At 39.1% G+C, this 12,649-nt stretch overlaps 1 protein-coding gene across 1 annotated transcript; it reads left to right on the top strand.

Annotated features, from left to right (window-relative positions):
• The first annotated feature begins 7,565 nt into the window (after window positions 1-7,565).
• LOC114171680 lies at window positions 7,566-12,284 on the top strand. The gene is made up of 5 exons (XM_028056553.1): window positions 7,566-9,177; window positions 9,271-9,560; window positions 9,639-11,209; window positions 11,570-11,922; window positions 11,980-12,284. Exons 1-5 carry the CDS (start codon window positions 7,566-7,568, stop codon window positions 12,282-12,284), a joined length of 4,131 nt encoding a protein of 1,376 aa, XP_027912354.1.
• Window positions 12,285-12,649: the final 365 nt, after the last annotated feature.

The following is a 12,649-nucleotide window of genomic DNA, read 5'->3' on the forward strand; positions in this document are numbered from 1 at the left end:
AGATTGGTGGAGAAACTCAAGTTACCAACAAGCTTTCATCCGAATCAAGCAAGATCAAATTCAGTACAGGACATATGTGGTATAGAAGTATTATGTGATATTGCTCCCACGAACTCTTGTCATCTTCTTTTGAGATGGCATGGCTTCATTTTAAACGCTCAATCTTGATGAATGTTCCTTTATTTGAGGCATGAGGGACATGAAATGAATTGAAATTCATGACACCAAGACAAGCCAAGAAGGATCAACATACGTTGAAGGAGAAAATAGAAAAAGAAAGAATAGAAAAGAAGAAAAATAAACTGCAGAAGGAAGGGAAATTGAAGAAAAAGAAAAGGAAGTAAAGAAAAGATTATGGAAAAGGTAGTAGAGAACAAGTGTTTAATCGAAGGCACCCATGTTTAGTTGCATTCGTTTACGAAAGCGACAACAATGTTGTAAGCCAAAGATTGGTGGAGAAACTCAAGTTACCAACAAGCTTTCATCCGAATCAAGCAAGGATCAAATTCAGTACAAGACAATGTGTGAAGAAGTATTATGTGATATTGCTCCCACGAACCTTGTCATCTTCTTTTGAGATGGGCATGGCTTCATTTTAAACGCTCAATCTTGATGAACGTTCCCTTTATTTGAGGCATGAGGGACATGAAATGAAGTTGAAATTCATGACACCAAGACAAGCCAAGAAGGATCAACATACGTTGAAGGAGAAAATAGAAAAAGAAAGAATAGAAAAAGAAGAAAATAAACTGCAGAAGGAAGGGAAATTGAAGAAAAAGAAAAGGAAGTAAAGAAAAAGATTATGGAAAAGGTAGTAGAGAACAAGGTGTTTAATCGAAGGCCACCCATGTTTAGTTGCATTCGTTTACGAAAGCGACAACAATGTTGTAAGCCAAAGATTGGTGGAGAAACTCAAGTTACCAACAAGCTTTCATCCGAATCAAGCAAGGATCAAATTCAGTACAGACAATGTGTGAAGAAGTATTATGTGATATTGCTCCCACGAACCTTGTCATCTTCTTTGAGATGGGCATGGCTTCATTTTAAACGCTCAATCTTGATGAATGTTCCCTTTATTTGAGGCATGAGGGACATGAAATGAAGTTGAAATTCATGACACCAAGACAAGCCAAGAAGGATCAACATACGTTGAAGGAGAAAATAGAAAAAGAAAGAATAGAAAAAGAAGAAAATAAACTGCAGAAGGAAGGGAAATTGAAGAAAAGAAAAGGAAGTAAAGAAAAGATTATGGAAAAGGTAGTAGAGAACAAGGTGTTTAATCGAAGGCCACCCATGTTTAGTTGCATTCGTTTACGAAAGCGACAACAATGTTGTAAGCCAAAGATTGGTGGAGAAACTCAAGTTACCAACAAGCTTTCATCCGAATCAAGCAAGGATCAAATTCAGTACAGACAATGTGTGAAAGAAGTATTATGTGATATTGCTCCCACGAACTCTTGTCATCTTCTTTTGAGATGGGCATGGCTTCATTTTAAAACGCTCAATCTTGATGAATGTTCCCTTTATTTGAGGCATGAGGGACATGAAATGAATTGAAATTCATGACACCAAGACAAGCCAAGAAGGATCAACATACGTTGAAGGAGAAAATAGAAAAAGAAAGAATAGAAAAAGAAGAAATATAACTGCAGAAGGAAGGGAAATTGAAGAAAAAGAAAAGGAAGTAAAGAAAAGATTATGGAAAAGGTAGTAGAGAACAAGGTGTTTAATCGAAGGCCACCCATGTTTAGTTGCATTCGTTTATGAAAGCGACAACAATGTTGTAAGCCAAAGATTGGTGGAGAAACTCAAGTTACCAACAAGCTTTCATCCGAATCAAGCAAGGATCAAATTCAGTACAGACAATGTGTGAAGAAGTATTATGTGATATTGCTCCCACGAACCTTGTCATCTTCTTTTGAGATGGGCATGGCTTCATTTTAAACGCTCAATCTTGATGAATGTTCCCTTTATTTGAGGCATGAGGGACATGAAATGAAGTTGAAATTCATGACACCAAGACAAGCCAAGAAGGATCAACATACGTTGAAGGAGAAAATAGAAAAAGAAAGAATAGAAAAGAAGAAATATAACTGCAGAAGGAAGGGAAATTGAAGAAAAGAAAAGGAAGTAAAGAAAAGATTATGGAAAAGGTAGTAGAGAACAAGGTGTTTAATCGAAGGCCACCCATGTTTAGTTGCATTCGTTTACGAAAGCGACAACAATGTTGTAAGCCAAAGATTGGTGGAGAAACTCAAGTTACCAACAAGCTTTCATCCGAATCAAGCAAGGATCAAATTCAGTACAGGACAATGTGTGGAAGAAGTATTATGTGATATTGCTCCCACGAACCCTTGTCATCTTCTTTTGAGATGGGCATGGCTTCATTTTAAACGCTCAATCTTGATGAATGTTCCCTTTATTTGAGGCATGAGGGACATGAAATGAATTGAAATTCATGACACCAAGACAAGCCAAGAAGGATCAACATACGTTGAAGGAGAAAATAGAAAAAGAAAGAATAGAAAAAGAAGAAATATAAACTGCAGAAGGAAGGGAAATTGAAGAAAAGAAAAGGAAGTAAAGAAAAAGATTATGGAAAAGGTAGTAGAGAACAAGGTGTTTAATCGAAGGCCACCCATGTTTAGTTGCATTCGTTTATGAAAGCGACAACAATGTTGTAAGCCAAAGATTGGTGGAGAAACTCAAGTTACCAACAAGCTTTCATCCGAATCAAGCAAGGATCAAATTCAGTACAGACAATGTGTGAAGAAGTATTATGTGATATTGCTCCCACGAACCCTTGTCATCTTCTTTTGAGATGGGCATGGCTTCATTTTAAAACGCTCAATCTTGATGAATGTTCCCTTTATTTGAGGCATGAGGGACATGAAATGAATTGAAATTCATGACACCAAGACAAGCCAAGAAGGATCAACATACGTTGAAGGAGAAAATAGAAAAAGAAAGAATAGAAAAAGAAGAAAATAAACTGCAGAAGGAAGGGAAATTGAAGAAAAAGAAAAGGAAGTAAAGAAAAGATTATGGAAAAGGTAGTAGAGAACAAGGTGTTTAATCGAAGGCCACCCATGTTTAGTTGCATTCGTTTAGAAAGCGACAACAATGTTGTAAGCCAAAGATTGGTGGAGAAACTCAAGTTACCAACAAGCTTTCATCCGAATCAAGCAAGGATCAAATTCAGTACAGACAATGTGTGAAGAAGTATTATGTGATATTGCTCCCACGAACCTTGTCATCTTCTTTTGAGATGGGCATGGCTTCATTTTAAACGCTCAATCTTGATGAATGTTCCTTTATTTGAGGCATGAGGGACATGAAATGAATTTGAAATTCATGACACCAAGACAAGCCAAGAAGGATCAACATACGTTGAAGGAGAAAATAGAAAAAGAAAGAATAGAAAAAGAAGAAATATAAACTGCAGAAGGAAGGGAAATTGAAGAAAAAGAAAAGGAAGTAAAGAAAAGATTATGGAAAAGGTAGTAGAGAACAAGGTGTTTAATCGAAGGCCACCCATGTTTAGTTGCATTCGTTTATGAAAGCGACAACAATGTTGTAAGCCAAAGATTGGTGGAGAAACTCAAGTTACCAACAAGCTTTCATCCGAATCAAGCAAGGATCAAATTCAGTACAGACAATGTGTGAAGAAGTATTATGTGATATTGCTCCCACGAACCTTGTCATCTTCTTTTGAGATGGGCATGGCTTCATTTTAAAACGCTCAATCTTGATGAATGTTCCTTTATTTGAGGCATGAGGGACATGAAATGAATTTGAAATTCATGACACCAAGACAAGCCAAGAAGGATCAACATACGTTGAAGGAGAAAATAGAAAAAGAAAGAATAGAAAAAGAAGAAATATAAACTGCAGAAGGAAGGGAAATTGAAGAAAAAGAAAAGGAAGTAAAGAAAAAGATTATGGAAAAGGTAGTAGAGAACAAGGTGTTTAATCGAAGGCCACCCATGTTTAGTTGCATTCGTTTATGAAAGCGACAACAATGTTGTAAGCCAAAGATTGGTGGAGAAACTCAAGTTACCAACAAGCTTTCATCCGAATCAAGCAAGGATCAAATTCAGTACAGACAATGTGTGAAGAAGTATTATGTGATATTGCTCCCACGAACTCTTGTCATCTTCTTTTGAGATGGGCATGGCTTCATTTTAAACGCTCAATCTTGATGAACGTTCCCTTTATTTGAGGCATGAGGGACATGAAATGAAGTTGAAATTATGACACCAAGACAAGCCAAGAAGGATCAACATACGTTGAAGGAGAAAATAGAAAAAGAAAGAATAGAAAAAGAAGAAATATAAACTGCAGAAGGAAGGGAAATTGAAGAAAAAGAAAAGGAAGTAAAGAAAAAGATTATGGAAAAGGTAGTAGAGAACAAGGTGTTTAATCGAAGGCCACCCATGTTTAGTTGCATTCGTTTATGAAAGCGACAACAATGTTGTAAGCCAAAGATTGGTGGAGAAACTCAAGTTACCAACAAGCTTTCATCCGAATCAAGCAAGGATCAAATTCAGTACAGACAATGTGTGAAAGAAGTATTATGTGATATTGCTCCCACGAACCTTGTCATCTTCTTTTGAGATGGGCATGGCTTCATTTTAAACGCTCAATCTTGATGAACGTTCCTTTATTTGAGGCATGAGGACATGAAATGAATTGAAATTATGACACCAAGACAAGCCAAGAAGGATCAACATACGTTGAAGGAGAAAATAGAAAAAGAAAGAATAGAAAAAGAAGAAATATAAACTGAGAAGGAAGGGAAATTGAAGAAAAAGAAAAGGAAGTAAAGAAAAGATTATGGAAAAGGTAGTAGAGAACAAGGTGTTTAATCGAAGGCCACCCATGTTTAGTTGCATTCGTTTACGAAAGCGACAACAATGTTGTAAGCCAAAGATTGGTGGAGAAACTCAAGTTACCAACAAGCTTTCATCCGAATCAAGCAAGGATCAAATTCAGTACAGGACAATGTGTGAAAGAAGTATTATGTGATATTGCTCCCACGAACTCTTTCATCTTCTTTTGAGATGGGCATGGCTTCATTTTAAAACGCTCAATCTTGATGAACGTTCCCTTTATTTGAGGCATGAGGACATGAAATGAATTGAAATTATGACACCAAGACAAGCCAAGAAGGATCAACATACGTTGAAGGAGAAAATAGAAAAAGAAAGAATAGAAAAGAAGAAAAATAAACTGCAGAAGGAAGGGAAATTGAAGAAAAAGAAAAGGAAGTAAAGAAAAGATTATGGAAAAGGTAGTAGAGAACAAGGTGTTTAATCGAAGGCCACCCATGTTTAGTTGCATTCGTTTACGAAAGCGACAACAATGTTGTAAGCCAAAGATTGGTGGAGAAACTCAAGTTACCAACAAGCTTTCATCCGAATCAAGCAAGGATCAAATTCAGTACAAGACAATGTGTGAAGAAGTATTATGTGATATTGCTCCCACGAACCTTGTCATCTTCTTTTGAGATGGGCATGGCTTCATTTTACAACGCTCAATCTTGATGAATGTTCCTTTATTTGAGGCATGAGGGACATGAAATGAATTGAAATTCATGACACCAAGACAAGCCAAGAAGGATCAACATACGTTGAAGGAGAAAATAGAAAAAGAAAGAATAGAAAAAGAAGAAATATAAACTGTAGAAGGAGGGAAATTGAAGAAAAAGAAAAGGAAGTAAAGAAAAGATTATGGAAAAGGTAGTAGAGAACAAGGTGTTTAATCGAAGGCCACCCATGTTTAGTTGCATTCGTTTACGAAAGCGACAACAATGTTGTAAGCCAAAGATTGGTGGAGAAACTCAAGTTACCAACAAGCTTTCATCCGAATCAAGCAAGGATCAAATTCAGTACAGACAATGTGTGAAGAAGTATATGTCACGAACTGTCATCTTCTGAGATGGCATGGTCATAAAGCTCATCGATGAAATAATGAAATGATGAGGACATCTCTCACCAGCCTGGATCCAAGCTAACCAAAGAAGAGGAGAACTCTCTACAAGGGATAGGAGGTCCTATGACGAGATCCAAGGCCAAGCAAACCAAGGCAACATTACAAAGGCTAATTCTAAATCTCTTAGAAGATGTGGTCAAGGATCCTACACATAAGCTTGTTTACTTGATCACTTGGAAGGATGAAGCTAAGGATGAAGTTGAGCTCCAAAAGGCGTGAAAATATTGATTGGTGGCACATGGTGGCATGGGGACTTATTAGCGTGTTATGTGTGTGTGTTTTAATTAATGTAATGTTTTAATTCGTTATTGTCATGTGTTTAGGGGTTATTTCCGTGTATTTTTATTGGTATGTAAGGTGCCTTTTTCAGCACAAGCCATGTGGCGCATTGCTAAACTTAGTGGAGCGGTTATTGTGGTAGCGGGTGGTTACCTTAGGTAGCAAATTCAGCCTTTAGACAAAAACAATGTGGCTGGAAAACAACAGACAGATATTTTTTTTGAATGAAATTTTATTCTCCATTTTTCGTGAAGAACTTGGGTGAGTGTGATGCTCATTAATCTTTGTGTGAATCAAAGAACATCCAGCCATCATAGGTGTGAAGCTTATGTGTATAATGGTTGCGTGTGGGATGGTGTGATGCTATCCTCAATTGTCTTGTAAGTTTTGCTGGTTTTTTGTACTCCATTGTCTTTCCTTTGAATGTTAAATCCGCTGGTCTATTTCCATTGAAATTATAAAAAGGTTCAAAATCTAGAATCAGATTTTACTCTATGAATAATAACGTCCATAGCTAAGTCAGATGCGTTTTGGAATTGAGTGATGAGTGATTCTGTCCTAGTTTGATTCGTATCCAATTCTCTTCCATGTCAATTCTGTTCCAATCCATTCAAGACCCTTATTCGATCCTATCTCCATTAAGGTTCATATCATTTGGTATCAGAGCTGGTTAAGGGTTTGTCTTGTATACTTGAACAGCAACAAATCTGAATTGCAACTTGTTTAGTTAGTTTTCTGAATTCTGGAAGAAAAAGAAAAGAAACTCAAGGGCTGCTATACACAAATGTTTCGAAACTAAAAACCTTAAATGGTGGTGTGTTCAAATTGAAAATCTGAATGGGCATGATATGTTGCGAGTTGCTGTATGCTCAAAATTGTTGGATTCTGAAATGTTCAAGTATGTATTGTGAGTCAACACCGTGATCTATTGCTTGTGTTAGTGTGTCTTTGTGTTGTTGGTGTCTCGTTTTTTTTTTTTTTTTTTCCTTGCCTTCTTTATGTGTTTTTGGTATCTTGTTTTATTGGCCTCTAGTGATAGCATCATTACTATAATTGTTATATGCGCATTGTGCATTTAGGTAGATCATCTTTGTGTGGCTGAATTAACTTTGTGACTCTCAAGGATTGATTGCATCAAGAGTGGTAAAAGGCTAGAGAGAAATATACATTATTAGTAAAAGCCAAGAATTGAGAGAACACACTTGAGAGAAAATTATTTGGTGAGGTAAAGTAGCTGCTGGATTCTATTTGTGATTAACCAACTTATCTTGTATACAAGCATCATTTGTGAGATGGCAGACCAGAATCAAGAAGCAGGTGCAGGAGGAGGCATTAGTCCCATTCAAATGCAAGCTCTTACTCAACATCTTGAAAGATTACTCCGACAAGCCAATGATGAGATACATGAGAGAATTGATAGGTTGGAGAATGATGGAGTAACACGAAGAGGTGTAAGGAGGCAAGAAGCAAGGGTAGTGAGATATGATGAAGAAAGGAGGGATAGGGAGCAGTGGAGCAATCCTCTCCAAGGAATTAAGCTAAACATTCCCTCTTTTGCAGGAAAGAATGATCCAGAATCCTACCTTAATTGGGAGCTCAAGATGGAGAATGTTTTTGATTGTGGAAACTTTGAAGAGGAGCAAAAAGTGAGGTTGGCAGCAGCCGAATTCTCACACTATGCTTTGATTTGGTGGCACAAGCTTCAGAGGGAGAGACAAAGAGATGGAGATCCACCCGTAGATACATGGGAGGAATTGAGGAGGCTCATGAGGAGGAGATATGTGCCTGCATCTTATCAAAGGGACATGAAGTTTAAGCTTCAAAGAATTACCCAAGGAAGTCGAAGTGTGGAGGATTACCACAAAGAGATGGAAATGTTGATGATCCAAGCCAAACTTGAGGAAGATCCTGAGGTAACAATGGCCAGGTTCATTAGTGGATTGAATACTGACATACGTGATGTGGTTGAGCTGCAGGAGTTTGTGGAGATGGATGACCTTCTCCATAAAGCCATTCAGGTGGAAGAGCAACTCAAAAGGAAGGGAGCTTCAAGGAGGGCAGTTTCTTCTTCTACTTCTGGATGGAAGGACAAGGCTAAGAGGGAGGGATATAAGTCATCACCCTACTCGGCCAAGGGAGAGAGCAGTTCGGCCATGAGTACCAAGGCCACTAAGGAGGCTGACCCTAAGACTTCGAAGGGTAATGAGGCTGTTCCAAAAAGGACTAGAGACATTACATGTTTCAAGTGCCAAGGAAAGGGTCACTACGCCTATGAATGCCCCACCAAGAGGACTGTTGTGATTAGAGATGATGGTGGATATTCCAGTGAGTCAGATACAGCTGAAGAATCTGAAGGAGATGAGGATGAGGATGTAGGACCTGAAATGAACGAGAAGGGCTTGTTGATGGTGAGGAGGCTGTTAGGATCTCATATAGGGGCACTGGATCAAAGCCAAAGGGACAACATTTTCCACACTAGGTGTACTGTCCAAGGGCAACTTTGCATGGTGATTGTGGATAGTGGGAGTTGCGCCAATGTGGCTAGTACCAGGCTAGTATCCAAGTTGAATCTTCCTACCAAGCCCCATCCAAGACCTTATCGTTTGCAATGGTTAAGTGATGAAGGAGAAATTAAGGTGAAGCAGCAAGTGGAGGTGCCCATAGTCATTGGAACCTATTCAGACGTGATCTCATGCGATGTGGTGCCAATGGAGGCATGTCATTTATTGTTGGGAAGACCATGGCAACATGACCACAAGACCATCCATGATGGATTCTCCAACAAGATCTCTTTTGCGCATCAAGGAAAGAAGGTGGTGCTTAAACCTTTAAGCCCACAAGAGGTGTGTCATGATCAAGTGAGATTGAGAGAGAAAATCATGAGAGAAAAGAAAGATCTTGAGAGTGGGAGCGTGGTAGAGAGTGTGAGTGACGAGAAAAGATCAAACACTAAGAGAGAGGAAAAGAGAGGCAAGGAGAGAAACACCAATGTGAGAGAGATAGCAAAGGAGAGGGAAGTGAGGAAGGTGTTGTTAGCACGGCAACCCTTATATATGCTTATATGCAAACCTGTTTTGAATACTAACCCTGAATTTCCCACTTCCTTGCCATCTTCTATTTCTTCTATTTTGCAGGAATTCAAGGATGTATTCCCCTCGGATTTGCCTAGTGGATTACCACCATTGAGGGGAATAGAACATCAAGTGGATTTGATACCTGGAGCCACCATTCCAAACAGGCCAGCGTATAGGAGCAATCCCGAGGAGACCAAGGAGATACAAAGGCAAGTGGAAGCTCTCTTGGAGAAAGGTTGGGTAAGAGATTCTATATCTCCATGTGCTGTTCCTGTGATTTTGGTGCCTAAGAAAGATGGTTCTTGGCGCATGTGTAGTGACTGTAGAAGTGTGAATAGCATTACCATTAAGTATAGGCATCCCATTCCTAGACTTGATGATTTACTTGATGAATTGCATGGTGCACAAGTGTTTTCAAAAATTGATTTGAAAAGTGGATACAACCAAATTAGGATTAGAGAAGGAGATGAATGGAAAACTGCTTTCAAAACCAAATTTGGGTTGTATGAGTGGCTGGTTATGCCATTTGGATTAACTAATGCACCAAGCACATTCATGAGGTTGATGAATCATGTTCTACGAGATTTTATAGGGCATTTTGTGGTAGTGTATTTTGATGATATTCTGATCTATAGTGCTGATTTGGACTTGCATGCTCAACATTTGCATTCTGTGTTATCTGCTTTGAGACATGAAAAGTTGTATGCTAATCTTGAGAAATGCATGTTTTGTCAAGACCATGTGGTATTTCTGGGTTTTGTGGTGAGTTCAAAAGGGGTAGAAGTTGATCAATCCAAAGTGAAGGCCATACAAGAGTGGCCAACACCCAAATCCGTGAGTGATATTAGGAGTTTTCATGGCCTGGCTAGTTTCTATAGGAGATTTGTGAGAGATTTCAGCACCTTGGCAGCCCCCTTAAATGAGTTAGTGAAGAAAAACGTGAGCTTCAAGTGGGGGGAAAAACAAGAGAAAGCTTTCCAAACTCTTAAGCAAAGACTAGTGAGTGCACCCATCCTAGCATTGCCCAATTTTTCCAAATCCTTTGAGATAGAGTGTGACGCTTCTGGCATAGGTATAGGAGCTGTTCTACTTCAAGAAGGCCATCCCATAGCATACTTTAGTGAAAAATTGAGTGGAGCAGCCTTGAATTACTCTACCTATGACAAGGAACTCTATGCCTTAGTGAGAGCCCTCAAAACTTGGCAACATTATCTTTTTCCCAAGGAATTCGTTATCCATAGTGACCATGAGTCTCTTAAGTATCTCAAGGGTCAAGGTAAGCTTAATACAAGACATGCCAAATGGGTTGAATTCTTAGAGCAATTTCCATATGTCATTAAGTACAAGAGAGGGAAAGGAAATGTGGTTGCGGATGCCCTATCTAGGAGACATGCGCTAATATCTATGGTTGAGACCAAGTTGTTGGGTTTGGAAGTGTTGAAGGGGTTGTATGAGGAGGATAAAGAGTTCGGCCAAAGGTACAAGGAGTGTGAAAAGATGGCCAAGGATGAGTACTATAGATTTGAGGGGTTCTTGTTTAGAGCAAATAGGCTATGTGTTCCTCAATCTTCCATTAGAGAACTCTTAGTGAAGGAAGCACATAGAGGGGGGTTGATGGGTCATTTTGGAGTGCTTAAAACTTATGACATCTTGCATGAGCATTTCTATTGGGTTAACATGAAAAAGGATGTAGCCAAACTGTGTGAGTCATGCATTGAGTGTAGACAAGCTAAGTCTAAAGTTCTTCCCCAAGGTTTATACACTCCTCTTCCTGTTCCTGAACACCCTTGGGTGGATTTGTCCATGGATTTTGTGCTTGGTTTGCCTCGATCAAGTACTGGCCGAGACTCCATACTAGTTGTGGTAGATAGGTTTTCCAAGATGGCTCACTTTATTCCATGCAAAAAGGTAAATGATGCTAGTCACGTTGCTGACCTTGTCTTTAAAGAGATCATTAGGATACATGGTATGCCTAGGAGTATTGTGAGTGATAGGGACTCTAAGTTCTTGAGTCACTTTTGGAGAAGTTTGTGGGGTAGATTAGGAACTAAGTTGTTGTTCTCTACTACTTGTCACCCCCAAACAGATGGCCAAACTGAGGTGGTTAATAGGACACTTGGTGCTATGCTTAGAGCAGTGTTGAAGCACAATCTGAAACGTTGGGAGGCTTGCCTACCCCATATTGAGTTTGCTTATAACCGAGCTGTCCATTCTTCCACTAATCATTCTCCTTTTGAGGTAGTGTATGGGTTTAATCCTTTATCTCCACTTGATTTATTACCTGTGCCTAACATTTCTGTGTTTAAGCATACTGAAGGACAGGCAAAGGCAGAGTTTGTGCGGAAGCTTCATGAGAAAGTTAAAGATCAAATCACCAAGAAGAATGAGAGCTACGCAAAACAAGCTAACAAAGGTAGAAGGAGAGTTGTGTTCCAACCAGGAGATTGGGTGTGGGTACACATGAGGAAAGAGAGATTTCCCGAACAAAGGAAATCCAAGTTGCTGCCTAGAGGAGATGGACCATTCCAAGTCTTGGAAAGGATCAATGACAATGCTTACAAGATCCAAATGCCAGGTAAGTATAATGTGTCTCCTACTTTTAATGTTGCTGACTTATCTTTGTTTGATGCAGGTGAAGATGGTTCGGCTTTGAAGAAAAATGGTTCGGATTTGGAGACCAATCCTGTTCAAGAGGGAGGGAATGATGAGGACATCTCTCACCAGCCTGGATCCAAGCTAACCAAAGAAGAGGAGAACTCTCTACAAGGGATAGGAGGTCCTATGACGAGATCCAAGGCCAAGCAAACCAAGGCAACATTACAAAGGCTAATTCTAAATCTCTTAGAAGATGTGGTCAAGGATCCTACACATAAGCTTGTTTACTTGATCACTTGGAAGGATGAAGCTAAGGATGAAGTTGAGCTCCAAAAGGCGTGAAAATATTGATTGGTGGCACATGGTGGCATGGGGACTTATTAGCGTGTTATGTGTGTGTGTTTTAATTAATGTAATGTTTTAATTCGTTATTGTCATGTGTTTAGGGGTTATTTCCGTGTATTTTTATTGGTATGTAAGGTGCCTTTTTCAGCACAAGCCATGTGGCGCATTGCTAAACTTAGTGGAGCGGTTATTGTGGTAGCGGGTGGTTACCTTAGGTAGCAAATTCAGCCTTTAGACAAAAACAATGTGGCTGGAAAACAACAGACAGATATTTTTTTTGAATGAAATTTTATTCTCCATTTTTCGTGAAGAACTTGGGTGAGTGTGATGCTCATTAATCTTTGTGTGAATCAAAGAACATC

The sequence above is a fragment of the Vigna unguiculata genome, unplaced genomic scaffold (assembly GCF_004118075.2).
Source record: "Vigna unguiculata cultivar IT97K-499-35 unplaced genomic scaffold, ASM411807v1 contig_338, whole genome shotgun sequence".
Taxonomy (NCBI): domain Eukaryota; kingdom Viridiplantae; phylum Streptophyta; class Magnoliopsida; order Fabales; family Fabaceae; genus Vigna; species Vigna unguiculata.

Bases quoted from the DNA above. Each gene is read 5' to 3' on its own strand.
- LOC114171680 (XM_028056553.1), top strand. From the start codon at position 7,566: ATGGCAGACCAGAATCAAGAAGCAGGTGCAGGAGGAGGCATTAGTCCC. The intron at 9,561-9,638 runs GTGGAAGCTCTC...TTGGTGCCTAAG, and splicing joins CCAAGGAGATACAAAGGCAA to AAAGATGGTTCTTGGCGCAT. The intron at 11,210-11,569 runs GGTAGATAGGTT...TTCTTCCACTAA, and splicing joins CGAGACTCCATACTAGTTGT to TCATTCTCCTTTTGAGGTAG.